Source organism: Siphateles boraxobius, unplaced genomic scaffold (assembly GCF_051911475.1).
Source record: "Siphateles boraxobius isolate OS27281-9 unplaced genomic scaffold, OSU_SipBor_1 48, whole genome shotgun sequence".
Classification (NCBI taxonomy): domain Eukaryota; kingdom Metazoa; phylum Chordata; class Actinopteri; order Cypriniformes; family Leuciscidae; genus Siphateles; species Siphateles boraxobius.
The window spans coordinates 6,655,001-6,667,677 of record NW_027509119.1 but is presented as its reverse complement, the minus strand read 5'-3'; the positions used below and the strand labels follow the sequence as shown (position 1 = coordinate 6,667,677).

Sequence of the window (12,677 nt, the reverse complement as noted above, 5' to 3'; positions counted from 1 at the left end):
ATCAATCTCTTTATTTTTTCCTCTTTTGGAAATTCTTAGAATTGCTATAGTTGATTTTGCAAATGGGGAAAATGGGAACGCAAAATCTATATTTGTTGTAGTTTTCGTTCCTCAATATAGACATTTACTCAAATATGATGACTTCCGCTTTTGAGAAAGACGGAAATGTGAAAAGCGTCCATAGTTTAGGATAGAGCCTCACACCTTCATGAAGGAAGAAAATCTGCAAATAATCATTTGAAATTTTTCAGGGCAAGAGAAATGACTTGCAGAACTGGATAGAAGTATGGAACAAGATCTTTTCCCACTTTTCTGGGGAGAACAGTCCAAAAGGAGGTTTTGGCCACGTGAACACGTGACCCCATATCCCTCAGCACTCTTCTATCTGACCTGATCTCTCCTGTGGACTGCAGGTCTTAATGAGGGCTTGATAATGTACCCCAGACACCGACTGCTGGCAGTCACACGTGGGCAGTCCAGCACAAATGACCCTCCCTTCCATACATGGCCTGATTTTATAGCTTAAGTTAGTAAAACGATAGGAATGAGCCATAAAATCTTTATGGCCCTATAGTCCATGCATAGTGAAGAACACAACATGTGCTTCTCTTGCTCTGTCCTCATCCATGAAGAGACTTATAATGAGTCAAGCAGAAAGAACAGTCTAAAACGTGCACATTCCTCTTCAGCAAACATCCCTGCTTTAAAACAGACCGCGCTGGGCTCATTGAAATCGGCATGACTTTTTTGATAAAACCTGGGGTGGTGAGGCACAACAGAGAGGTTGTATGTTCAAACCAATATATAGGCATGGAGGGAAAGCTGACCACTTAAAATAATACACATAATATTTTATTAGGCCCACTATAGTCCAGTGACACAACTGGACTAGTTGTCCATGTTAGGGGTAAGCTGTGTCATGTAAAAGGTTAAGTGGAATTATTGAGGAATATGTGAACAATTTGTATTTCAAATAAAAATATAAACAAAAAACTGTATTTGCTAATACTCAATATAAGTCTTTACTAGGGATGCACGATATATCGACCACATATCGATATCGGCCGATAAATGGTCTTTTTTGATGTTATCGTTATCGATCCGATAAGAAAATTGGGCCGATATATCAAAGCCGATAGATAATAGATTATTTACTTCAGTTGAGAGATGCGCGCTGTTCGCCATGATGGTTCTGAATGATTGGATTCACTTCGAAAAGGAAGATACAGTTCCGTGCAACATGTGCAGCACAAATCTGTCACATAGGCCTCATAACATTATAATAAAAACACGCCTGTAAAAGAATGTTGTGAATTCTTGTTCGCCAGTGTTTCAGCGCGACGAGCGCGTTGGAAAGAGCGCATCTATGGAGTTAAGCCTTCATGACAAGCACAGTCGAGTTCTCTTGAGCATTCGCAGCATTCTGTGCCATTGTAAGTTGTAATATGTTTATTTTGTGTATATATATCTGATTAATCTAATATAGGATGCGTTTGGTTGAGTTAATGAACGATGTAGTAGCGCTTCATTGTAGGCTACCTGTGATCATCTTTATAGCCTATTTAGCTTGCACGCAGCTCAAACAGCAATGCACATTTATAACTATAATTGGGACTGTCATATACATGCCATTATAATGAGAACACTATTGTAATAAAACGTTGTGAATTCTCTGGGTTTAGTTGCCGTTTCAGCGCGTTGTTGTGGGAATAGCGCGTCCAGAACAGGGATTACTACAACATTGTGACCAGCACAAGTTCGATTAGGCATTCACGTCATTTTGTGCAGATAAGTCGTAATATAAAGTTGATGTAAAATAAATATCTGATTAATCTCACATATGATGTGTTTCGTGGATTTAAACAACCTGCTAGAAAAGTTCTTCAGTTTCCCGGTGCTCGTTCTCTTCAGCATCAGATTAAACAACAATGCAAAACATTAAAAGCTATGATTGGGACTGTCATATAATTATAATTGTATTCACTATTGTAATAAATTTGTAAATTCTTTGGGTTTGCATTCTTCAGAAACCGTTGAGTTGATTAACCTTCTAGCTAAGCGATTCGGTTTAACGTTCGTTCTCTTCAGCTTCAGCGCGCGCAGCTCACACAGCAATGTCATTTGAAACAGTAACTAAGCTATTAAAGATGTTTACTATCACTGTAATATTAAAAATGTCAAATTTTTTTCAAAAACATTGTGTTATAATTAATAACTACCATTATTTTGTTCTCGTATTATTTTCATCAATGATATGGTTTGATAAAAATAATTTCCTTATTGTCCGTGCAGAGGCGATTCCATTTTATTGATCCATTTTGTTTCTTTATATGCAGCCCAATGTTATCCAATGACTTGTTTGCATTATTTAGGTATTTTATTTTTTGTTAGGCAATAGATTTTTTGATAACACTTTACAATAAGGTCTCATTTGTTAATGCATTAACTAACAGAGAGCAATAGCCTTTGTTATAGTAGTTAATAAAATATGTGTGTTCATGTTAGTTCACAGTGCATTGACTAATGTTAACAGGAACAACTTTCTTAAAAATGTCTTATAAAATTGTTGGTTCATGCTAACTAATGCTAACTAAATTAAACCTTATTATAAAGTGTTACCATTTTTTTAATAAAGAAAGTTGCCCATAGGAGTGTAAAATTAATTTTAAAAGTTAAGGAATCTTACACTGGTTCAAACTAGGCTATACTGTTTTGTATATGTTTGATTTATGTTAAAAGTGTTTGAGACAAGGCTTTTAATGGTGAGCCTTTTGTTTATGTATACAGGCTATCAAAGTATATAAAAATTTTAATTTAGATTTATCGGCCAATATATCGGTTATCGGCTTTCAAATGTAAAGAATTATCGGTTATCGGTATCGGCCAAAATGTTCATATCGGTGCATCCCTAGTCTTTACTTTGCTGCACATTCACATTTTCGTAAAACCACCAGGAAAGTTTAATATTAACATATCTGAACGACATGAAACCATGTTCAACATTTTGCAATAGTATTATGTGCATTTTGAGACAATGCTTACTTTTATTATTGGTTGAGCCAATAGCACATCTTACTTTCTCATTACTTTCTCAGAAGCCGTTTCACTTGGATATACGTCACAATAAGGAAGAAAAGACAATGGCAACCTCTATTCCATGCTGACTTTAAAGTTAATCTTTAACCAAATAATTGGTAGTACACCAACATGTATGCTATATTGTTAAACCTGAATAAATGTGATATAAAAATCCTTTCAATTCAACTGTCATTTAGATTTACTTTGACAAAAAAAAAAAAAAAAAAAAAAATACAGGCCATGCATTTCTTAAAGTGCCCTATTATGCTAATTTTAAGTTTCCTAATTTTGTTTTGGAGTCTCCTACAACAGGTTTACTTGCATCAAAGATCAATTTTTTTTTTAATTTTCTCATAATATACATTTGCACATCACCACATTTTCAATGATTCTCAAAAGACTCACAGGTATTGATTTACCTGTGAAAACTTCTTTTTTAAAATAGCAAAAAAACATATTTACAAGGTAGAAGTAAACAAAACATTAATAGGTCGATATAAGCCTTCTTATTAAATTATTTATAATTGTGTTTCAGTAGTGAACAATTTGGGGAGAGGAAAAATATTCTAAAACTTTCTGAAAATACAATATGATAATTACCTGCACAATTACTAGAAATGTGTACCTTGGATATTATACAATTTGCATACATACAAAATTTGTGAAAAAAAAAAAAAAGACGTTTCCAACTCTGACTTTGAACCAATTCTGTAGAATGGCCCATATAGGACCCTTTTAGATACTGTCATGTTTCGATTAATGGTAGACACAGCTTTACCCACTGTCACATCTTACCCCACTCTCCCCTATGTAATATTAAGCGTGTTAGTACCTGGAAGGATGAGGATCTCAGCTGAAGCCCCTCCTGCATGTTCTGCTGTAGCTGGTTCTGAATGGTGATCTTTTTCTCCTTAGTTAGAGTGGATATCGGAAAACTTCTGATCACGGCCTGTTCACCAACTGCGCACACACAGACAGAGATATAAACGCATAAATGCAGCTCTCAGAGGTAAAACTCTCAAAATAAAGAACTGTAAACTGTAAGTTCAATTCAAGGATTCAAGCTAATTTAGGATCAACTTGGATTGATGTCAAACTTTGTGATATGCAACTTGTGGCGGCAAATTTGAATGTGCATAAAAACGCATGATTTAAGAGCTACAGCAGAGGGTTTTATTTTCAACAACAACAAAAACCTTCCCTCACACAAAGCTATTGAATGTCTTCAGATGACTTGGAAGAGTGGACTGGGCAAAATGAATATTCTATGATCATTTACTCACCCACATGTCCTTTAAAAGCCATAAGCCTTCGTTTAATCTTCAAAAAAAAAAATTTTTATGAAACCTGAGAGGCTTCTCTCCCTCCATTGAAAATCCAGTTAACCAAAACATAAAATATCCACACACAAAAAAAAAATGAAGTTTTTGTAAACCGAATCCATATGAATAGAGCAATACAACCCAAGTCTTCTGAAGAGATGTGTTCGATTATATGATAAACATATTTAATTTAGGCTTTTATCCAAACAGGAGGGTCATTATACTGTAAGTGTTGTTACCTAGTGGGTCGTGAGGAGTGCCTTTGAAAACGATACGGTAAGTGGTGAGGAAGAGTGCTCCCTCTGCTGGCAGGATGTGTGGTCCTCCCAGAAGACCCCCAGTGGCCTCCTCTCGACCGTCAGGGTCTAAGACCACCCGTAGCCCCTCGGACACCAGCTCCTCTCCGGGCAGCAGGGCAGGCCGCAGGATCTTGGGCTGGAGAAAACTACTGTCATTAATGCAAGACCAGGAGCACATGCTTTGGTACAGAGACGATTATATTCACAAGCTTTCTAGTAAACAGAAATATAAGGCCCTGTTTACACCTGCTATTAAGATGCGCTTTGGTCGATCGGATCACAAGTGGACGACGATAAATACAGGTGTAAACAAGGTCTAAAACATTTTCAGTTTGTCCACTTTCAAGCACTTCCAGAGGGAGTGGAAAACACATTCGACCGGATTGCTTTCGTAGTGTAAACGCTCATGTGGTCGAATGAACAGCTGCAAAATACCGTCTACTGATCTAATGCAAAAACACTATGGGAAGCGCGCTAGACAGACGGGATTTAAACTTTGTCAGCTGAAGACCCAAGTTTGGTTTGAAGATGAAAAACGTACCAAACACAATGTTCTCTCACCATTCCTGATTATAAACACACTTGCGGCAGTCAGATCAGAAACGAAATCTGCTACAATGTATAGTTTTTCCGTAGTCTCTGGTCACGTTCATATGCAAATTGCGCAAACTTTTTTTGTCCAATAGATTGAAAGATCTGAAAAAAAGATACATTTACCCGCCCTTAGACCCTCCCCCCAAAGAAAACAGGACAGAAGTGGTTGAAACTGGACAAAAGAGACAAATTAAAACACAAAGTATAAACGGGAATGTGTCTCCCTTGTCCACTTGTGATCCGATCGACCAAAACTCATATTAATACGAGGTGTAAACTGGGCCTAAGACTACTGTTATTCAATTTGCACCAGCAAAAAAAGGCAAGTATTTGTGGTCTGGTTTTTGACAGATAACAAATGATTCTCTTGATGGAGTAAGCCTCAATTATTAGGTTTAGTTCCAGGCACAGTAATCACACTCAAGCCTTGTGTGTTTACCACCAGAGACAAGCCATCCGTTTTTACACTGTCCAGACAGTTGTTCTGTCCAGGCCATTATCTAACTCATTAGTTGGATTGAGAAGGGTGACAAGAACTGACACAGAGCCGACTTTTTTTCTTTTTTAAATTGGGAATTACAGCAAGTATTTCTTATGTGGAAAATTGCGGTATTAGAAGAACAGTCCACTTCACACTGGGGATGCCAGTTGGGTTCAGCTTCTTCCCTCGATTTGCACACTAGTAAACAATCTACCATGGTTTCTTTTTCTCCCGAAAAACATACTTTGTTCAGACAGCAGGACTTTATCCAGCTCAGAATTCTCTCTTCAACCAAAGCATCTCAGAAGCCCAGCACAAAAGACAGATTACTGTGTATATCTGATATTATCAGGTGTCTCAATTATTTCTCCAGTGACCATTTATAATCAGCTTTTGACTCCATGACACATTACTTCCAGTTTGTTATTGAAGCCAAGCAGTATTTTCTGCAGGGAACGGTGGTGAGTCTGACTTATAAGTCAGATGCAGGGCTCTAGATTGTGACTATTTTTTGAGAATGTGCGAGTTAAAATTTGACGTGGTTGCATTTGTGCGAGTGCATGGTTGGTCACGCACTCAATCTGTGTCTGCCTTATTGCACTTTCCTTAACGGCCGCCAGCAACCGTGAGCGGCGCATATTTTTTTCACTTTGCATGTTAACCGATGAGTGCATTCACAGCGGGACCAGGAGCGTCACGTGAGCAGCAGTGAAGCGGGGGTTTCGGCGCAGAGTCTATTTTTGTTGCGCTGCTCACGCTCAATTAAAGAGAAAGCACACTTGATGGACAAAACAAATGATTTCCCACAAGAAGTGGTCCAAATGCACAGAATAAGCATGTCTGTGATTTAAGAAGAACTGGGTTATGTCAGAAAAGAACAAAGAATCACAAATATTTATAGAAGATTAACCAATTTAAACTTGCTTTTAAATATTCAGTTTGGGTGAAAGTATGGTATATTAAAAACCCTCTGGGGTCCTTCATTTCAGGGTCACACTCAGGGTCTTCGGGACCAAATGGTCCTGAAGGGTTTGATTCATATTTATTAAAAGAAAATCATATTTTTTTTTACTTGTTTTTTATAATATTTTTTCTTTTCTTTTTTGGTGTTTTGAGATAATTTAAGATTTATAATTAATATTTATGCAATAAATATGACCCATTTTCCCCCCATTGAATATAATAGAAAATAAAAAAATAAAAAAATATATATTTTTATTTTTTTTAAAGCTGTATTTCATTTTAGAGTCAAGCCTAGACCTCATGAAAGCAATTTTTGAAATTAGATGGATGCCATCTGGTGGACAAACTGAGCATTTTAAAAATGCAAAACACATGTAATCTGAATTTATTCGTTTGTTTATGTATAAAAGTGTGTTTGTGTGTGTGTGTGTGTGGATGTGTCTGTTTTGCACTATTGATGTTTTATAGATTCACCCCTTCACTGTTGTGTGCTTTTTTTCTGGATCGTGGCTGATTTGTAGATTGTACGCACAAAAAAACTCTGTATTGTCACATTTTTGCCAATTTCCCATTCATTTCCTATGGCGGAACCATTTGGTCCCGAAGGCCCTGAGTGTGACCATTTTTTTTACAACCACTTAGACTATTCAAATCCTGTCCCCAATTTTTTGGGGTGTTCATATACCAAGTACCAACAAAGTCACCAAATTTCTGACCATTCCGATGAAGCTATGATTTTACAAATTTTTTTATTTAAATTCTTCGGGACCATTTGGTCCGAAGAACCAAAACTACAGTAAACTAGCCAGAAAATATATATAAACTTTCTGTTAGTTTATCAATACACAGACAGGTACCCTATATACTGTAGGCTCTAGCACTACCCAAATCAAACCCGAGTGTGCGGTTTTTATGCGTAGAGTTTGCGGTCTTGTAAACATATCTAAGTATACACTGAACGATTCATTTGTGAATCTGACTGATCCGACTGCAGCTGTTCTTGAGTCAACAACTTACTGATTCGATGGTCCGGTCAAAAAGAGTCAAGACTATAAAAATGTTAATGCAATTTTGCCTCATGTGACGTCTCTAAATTGTATTGTATTTGTAGCCACATATTTGGCTTGACTTACACACATTTATTTTTCATAATTTTTAAAACACTTTATTGTATTTCACTTTCCACACTTGAATTATCAGTAACTTAAATTGATATTTTAATACATTTCAGTTTAATTATTTCTGTTTGCTTATTTGGAGATTAACACATTCAATGTCTGCACTAATCTTTCTTATTAGTGCTGACTAATAACTAAATAATAAACATAGCTCATCAATCAATACTTTGTCATAATACTTAAAGGGTTAGTTCACCCCAAAATGAAAATGATGTCATTAATTAATCACCCTGATGTCGTTACAAACCCGTAAGACTGACGTTCATCTTCGGTACACAAATGAAGATCTTTTTATTAAAAACTGAGAGCTTTATGTCCCTCCAAAGACAGTCTATGCAACTAACACTTTCAAGCCCCAGAAAGGTAGTATAGGCATCATAAAAGTAATCCATGTGACTCCCGTTGTTTAAAGGTGGGGTATGTGATTTGGAAAACGACCGGCAGATTTGGAAAATACACAAATCAAATGGTCCTACCTTCTTTCCTCCAACGCGGGCTCTTACTCCACCCATTCGAAGAACATGGACGCGCAATCATGCACAAGCGAAAACTCAGATGCGCGAGAGATTGTAATGACGATTTACTACTAATTATGCTGGCTTTACTGACGACATGCGCATGCGTCACGAACTTTGAGTATGCGCACGAAGGGGGTCACGCGCGCTGGGGGGAGGGGGGTGTGGTACGACTGTTTGATTGACTAACTTACTGTCCAATGATTCCAGGTGGTCTTGGAAATGATTGGCTGGAGTTTTTCGAGTCCTGCCCATTCCACAGATGATTAAATTGCTTAATTTTAATTTCAGTGCTTCTAACTCAGTGGCTGTAAGTGGGTTAGGAATAGGATTTCAAGTTATTTTGAAAAAATGGACAAAAAAGAGAATCACATACCCCACCTTTAAACTCAATTTTATGAAGCTCGTGTTCACAAAAAACACTGTTTTTTTGCACAAAGAAAACACTCGCGTCACTTCATTAAATTTTGTGTTAATTTTAATCCACTGGAGTCACATCAATTACTTTACTTATGTCTTTATTACCTTTCTGAGGCTTGTTTGGTTTTGATGACGGAGGTGGGGGGGGGGGGGGGGGGGTGTTCGGTCTTACATGCGCTTGATGAGGCACACACGTACATTTGCACACACGCGCAAGGTCTCTCGCTCTCTCCCTCTCTGCCGTGCGCGCGCTACACGGTTTGGAGCTCGCGAGCTCTAAATTCCGGGAGATTTGAATTAATTTGCGGGCATCAGGGAGCCGCTATCAATATGCGGGAGACTCCAGGAACTTCCGGGAGACTTGGGATGTCTGCATTATAATTATTATGACTATGATATGATGATGGATTTTTCATTAGGCTACCTTTGGTGCCCCCTCAGCACTTGGTGCCCTACGCACACCGCGTGATGCGCGTGGTGGGAGCGGCGGCGCTGGTATCTGTACTTTAACTCAAGTACTTGATTTGTGTACTTCGTCCACCACTGCACATCAGTGATAATAAATCTCCAGGTCAATGGCGAATGGTGGCAAAAGAGTTGATGTCAATTACTGTGAAATGTGTAAGTCTGCATATAATACACAAAGCAGCTACTGCTAACAAGGAAACTGTAAAACATTTGAAGAGCAACTTCTCTATGACCAAGAAAGCAAATCAAATGACATACAAGCTTTGTGTAATTTTCACCAGTGGGGAACAAGTTCTTACCTTATGAATGGGAGGCAGTCTTCTGCTTTCTCTATGAACCGTCTCTAGAGTCTCCATCTGCATTGCCACAATACCTGAACAAACAGATCAAGACCTTGAGACAGGAAACTTTCTGAACTGGTTAGGAAATGGGGTGACAGTACTTTTTCCGTTTAATTCTGCTTAATATCTTGAATTGTCCTTGAACTTTAATTATCTTGAACTTTAAATTGCATTTTATAATTGTATAATAATTGTCAATGCAATTTTGACTACAAGGAATATTTGTGACATTATAATCATAAGAGAGAACTGCTGAAATTAACTGAAAATGTTGAGCAATAACAGCATTTAAAAATATACACTTAGCTGTATACAAGTACTGTATATACATTTTAATGTTGCACATGTTTATGTCCATGTACAGCAGTCAGCATGTTTCGAGCCCTAGAAAAGCTGAAATACTCTGACTGTGTCTGTATGTGAGCACACAGTGTTTTACCTGGAATCATACTATGCAGGCTCTTGATATGATCCTGGGTCACTCCACTCTCTGTACACACTTTGTCAATGAAACGAGAGATGAATCTCCCCACAGAGTTGGCAACGTCACTGGTCTCAGAGTCTTCGAATCCACTCTCGGTGTCAAAGCTCTCGGCCACACTCCCTGCAATACTGTTTATTACATGACACGAATTATATTGCGGACTTCAACACATCCAACAACAGCAATGGCACTCTCAATATTCTTAAAATAACACATTTAAGCATTTAAAGAGGCTTTGATGTAATTCTGTTGCTTTCATTTACCGGCCCATCACAATTCAATGTCTGTTTAGTCTGTTACACACAATTGGTCTGAAATACCACTGTTAGGAAGTGGACGGCTCTGATATCTCCTGGGCTTTAGTGCAGACTGTGCTGGTGGGAAAGTGATGTCACTCGCCAACTCCGTTTACAAATAGAGACCCGTTCTGGTGGGAAATAAATCAAATCCTTTCCCCAATTTGCAGAAGAACAACAGTTCATTAAAGGTCCCATATTGTCAAAACTGAAATTTCCTGGCTTTTTTCATGATAACAGAGGTCTAGGGGCTATGAAACATATTAGTATAAGTTTCAAAACAGTCGATCCACAGACAAATGCACACAGCCTGCATAAAGTAGCTGTGCCTTTTCACGAGCCGTTGTGTGTAAGTAGACAAGCCAAAATCGACCTGTTCTTGGCAGAGCTCCTGAGAAAGGAGCTGTAAAAATATATTGAGATGGTTTTTGGTATTATACCGCAAATATATATTCTTAAGGACATCAAAACCTAAAATAAAACTTCAGAAAGTTGTACAATATGTGACCTTTAAGTCGTGTAGGAGATTATTACATTTTATTAAGAAAATCTGAGAGGCGTTTGCTCTAGCAGAACTGTTATGTGGGCCGTACAACTGGTTGCAAAGTTGTTCTGGGTCAAAAGAGTTCAACCCCTCAAATCTTGTTCTTCCAAAAGCCAAAAGAATACTTCCCTTTTCTGTCTCTCAGGCAATCTGAGACTGCGTAACGTAATTTTACTTCACCAGCACGGCCCGCTGATGACCATGCACAGCATCCGCATGCAGTCTGCTCTTGTGTGTGGGCAACGGTAAACAGTGAACGACGGCGAACGTGTTCATCCAGTCACGGTTAATGAAGTATACTTCGAAAGGACTGCACACTTAACTGTGCGCGAGATGCAGCGGAGTTGGAAAAATTAAAATGTACTATGGCATTGAATCAGAGTTTCTCATAGGTGGGTTGATTAAAAGCTAATAATTAATTATTTTTTAATGAAAAAATTTAAATAAATAAATGGGGCTGCACAATAATTGCATTAAAGCTTAGTGCGATTATCAAATCCAAGGCTGTTATTTAATTAAATATAGCAAATCAAAGGCTACAATTTAATTAAATATAGTCTCCATGTTATTATTATAATTAACAAATATTCATTTTTATTTGACATTACAATGTGATTTACAAAAGCATTTTTTATTAGCGTTTAAACATACTTCTACTACTATTAATATAATTAATATTAACTCTATCCCCGGCACAGTAAAAAAAAAAAAAAAAGAAAAAAAAAAAAAAAGCAGTTTTGATAATTTTCACAAAATGTTAAATGGCCCCCAGAATATTTGGTTGTATAAATATCTGAAAATGCAAAAAATCTAAATAATGAACAGAGCCTCTGCATTTAAACAAACAAACATCAACAAAAGCTTCATGCATTCTTTTTAATCAACACTTGACTGTGAGTAAGTTTAATACATTTTGAACAAATTTCCCCCAAAGACTATAACGAGCACAAGCAATGCTTTTATCGCTTGTTTCTGTTCTTATTTTGCCTGTTTTGATCTGGAGATTGTGTACTTTATTTCAGAAGATGCCTAATAGCGCCCCCTACCGTATAACAGTCAAAACACGGAAAGCTGGAAAATTCTGCGTGGAAAGAGCTAACAATAATAATTTCTATAATTATCATTGACATCAGAGAACCGAGAACATGCAAATGTGTTGTAATGAAATATTAATTTAAAATCTCAGGGGTACTTCAAGTAAATATATTATGGCTGACGGAAAAGTTCGGGAACCCCTTCCTTAAAGGATTTATTGTCTGGCAGGTTAAAACAATCAAGTCTGATTGCTTAGAGAAGTAACCGCATACCTCTCCTCAACGAAAGACATAATTTGAGGAGTCGTTTAGAAAAATCCCTAATCCTACATGTAAGCAAAAGTCCGATTAATCGCTTGCCTTATCAAAGACCACCAATTAAACAGAAAAAAGAAAAGACAAATCTGAGACAAAAAGCACTTAAAACTCTCAGTGTGCAGTAACTGGCCTTGAAACATTTCTGAGAGGAAGAGAAATGGACAAGAAGAAGGAAAGATCCACTCTGGAGATGTGGATTTGGCCAAGCATCACCCATTTTGACTATGAAGCCTTCCAAAACTCACACATATTATTATTATTACTACAAAGCTCTATCCCTCCTGCTCTCCCTCCATCTTTTCTTGGCTGTGTCTGAGCCAACTCATTTCAGCAGAGCAACAC

General features: G+C 37.4%; 1 protein-coding gene across 3 annotated transcripts in view; it reads right to left on the bottom strand.

Moving 5' to 3' along the window:
• sbf2 (SET binding factor 2) overlaps window positions 1-12,677 on the bottom strand; it is a 146,559-nt gene that overhangs the window by 28,968 nt on the left and 104,914 nt on the right. For all 3 annotated transcript variants that reach the window (XM_077201808.1, XM_077201809.1, XM_077201810.1), the window contains exons 20-23: window positions 10,099-10,271; window positions 9,618-9,691; window positions 4,640-4,835; window positions 3,911-4,038 (exon numbers count right to left, since the gene is read on the bottom strand). In XM_077201808.1, the coding sequence (XP_077057923.1) occupies window positions 3,911-4,038; window positions 4,640-4,835; window positions 9,618-9,691; window positions 10,099-10,271 (571 nt within the window). The remainder of the gene's footprint in view (window positions 1-3,910; window positions 4,039-4,639; window positions 4,836-9,617; window positions 9,692-10,098; window positions 10,272-12,677) is intronic.